The 1,656-nt window shown below is 45.4% G+C and overlaps 1 protein-coding gene across 1 annotated transcript; it reads right to left on the bottom strand.

The window, feature by feature from the left end:
- Positions 1-211: 211 nt before the first annotated feature.
- Positions 212-1,340, bottom strand: HTR1E (5-hydroxytryptamine (serotonin) receptor 1E, G protein-coupled). The gene has a single exon (XM_010834671.1). The coding sequence runs from the start codon at positions 1,307-1,309 to the stop codon at positions 212-214; it is 1,098 nt and encodes a 365-aa protein (XP_010832973.1). The 5' UTR covers positions 1,310-1,340.
- Positions 1,341-1,656: the final 316 nt, after the last annotated feature.

Raw genomic sequence — 1,656 nt, 5'->3', positions numbered from 1 at the left:
GTTTATTTGAAATTATGTACCACAAATAAGACCAGAGGTAGAAAACAGCACATGAAATAACAAAACAGGAAAAGAAAAAAAAGACAAAACAAGACCACACGTACTCACAAACTCTCCTGAACCAACTATGTTCAAGAATTAATAAGCTATATCCCTTACCCCTGTGCACTCACGAGGCTGCTAAAAGTCAAGCCTTCTGAGTTTTTACAATCTAAGTATGTTCTCGGCACCGAATAAGCTTTTTAAAAGCCAGTTTAAAGTCTTCATTGAAACTTGTGTAGAGCAGAGGGTTGATCAGAGAATTCACATAACCAAGCCAGGTCAAAAAATCAGCCACTTCGGAGGACACAGCGTAGGTGCTCAGACCTACGATCAACTCTTTGATGAAGAATGGCAGCCAGGATAAGATGAATGCACCCAAAATCAGACCCAGGATTCGTGCTGCCTTGCGCTCCCTGGTGCTGGAGATTTGTTGGCGTTCTCCTGGGTAATCTAGGTCATTGTCAAAGGGAGGAATCCTAATGGAGGTGTGGATCTTCTCAAACTCTGTGGTAGGGTCTGAGGTGGAGAAGTCAGACACACAGAACGTCTGTGTCAGTTTGCAACTGGCGAACGAATTTTGGCTATCTGTGCTTCTGTTGCTTAAATGCCGGCTTGAACCTCTTTTCTGGTAAAGGCTCTTGGCTGCATGGTAAATCCGGTAATAGAGAATCAGTATCAAAGTCAAGGGAATGTAGAATGCCCCAAGTGTGGAGTAGATGGTGTAGATGACGTGGTCGTGCCGGATGGTGCACTGACTGGGGGGCGGGCTGAGTCTGCGGTGGCTCCTCCAGAACAGAGGGGGCATGGAGATGAAGATGGAGATGGTCCAGACCGTGAGGATCATCAGCCCGGCCCTCTTGGCAGTCCTCTTCCTGGCGTACTCGATAGCATTGGTGATGGCCCAGTACCTGTCCAGGGCGATCACACAGAGATGAAGGATGGAGCAGGTGCAGCAGGTCATATCCACACTCAGCCACACCTCGCAGATGAAGTACCCCAGCTTCCAGCTGTCCATGACAATGTACATGATGCTCAAGGGCATGACAAGCACAGCCACCAGGAGATCCGTCACGGCTAGAGAACAGATCAGGTAGTTGGCAGGCTGGTGGAGCTTCTTGGTGGTGCAGATGGCCATGATCACGGCGGAGTTTAGCAGCATGGTCAGGGTGGTGATGATCACCAGAGTCACAGAAATGAGCATCTTCTCCGTAATGGTCTTGGGTCTCACAGCCACACTGGCTTCCGGGGTACAGTTAGTGATGTTCATTTTCCCCTGTTCTAATCTATGCTGTGGAGAAGCTGGTGGTTATTTGTTTCAGCTGAAAACTACGCAGACTTGAATGTCTTTCATTGGTAAAGACTCTGTAATTTCCTCAGCTGTGTCGTCTCTTGGGTTCCATTTTGTGTGGGTAAATAGAAAAACCACAGTACTGTATGCTATAGTCTGAATGAAAAAGCCATGTTCTTTCACCTGGAAGACAAATGACAGTATTTCAGTATTCATAAAATCTTTACATGTTTTTGATATATATTTTTTCTTCTCTGAATGTAAACTCCCTCTTTTTAAAAAATGGAAGTATAGTTAATATATAATATGTTATAAATGTACAATAT

The sequence above is a fragment of the Bison bison genome, unplaced genomic scaffold, assembly GCF_000754665.1.
Source record: "Bison bison bison isolate TAMUID 2011002044 unplaced genomic scaffold, Bison_UMD1.0 scf7180017864035, whole genome shotgun sequence".
Lineage (NCBI taxonomy): Eukaryota > Metazoa > Chordata > Mammalia > Artiodactyla > Bovidae > Bison > Bison bison.
This window is presented reverse-complemented; position numbering and strand designations above follow the sequence as displayed.

Bases quoted from the DNA above. Each gene is read 5' to 3' on its own strand.
- HTR1E (XM_010834671.1), bottom strand. From the start codon at position 1,309: ATGAACATCACTAACTGTACCCCGGAAGCCAGTGTGGCTGTGAGACCC.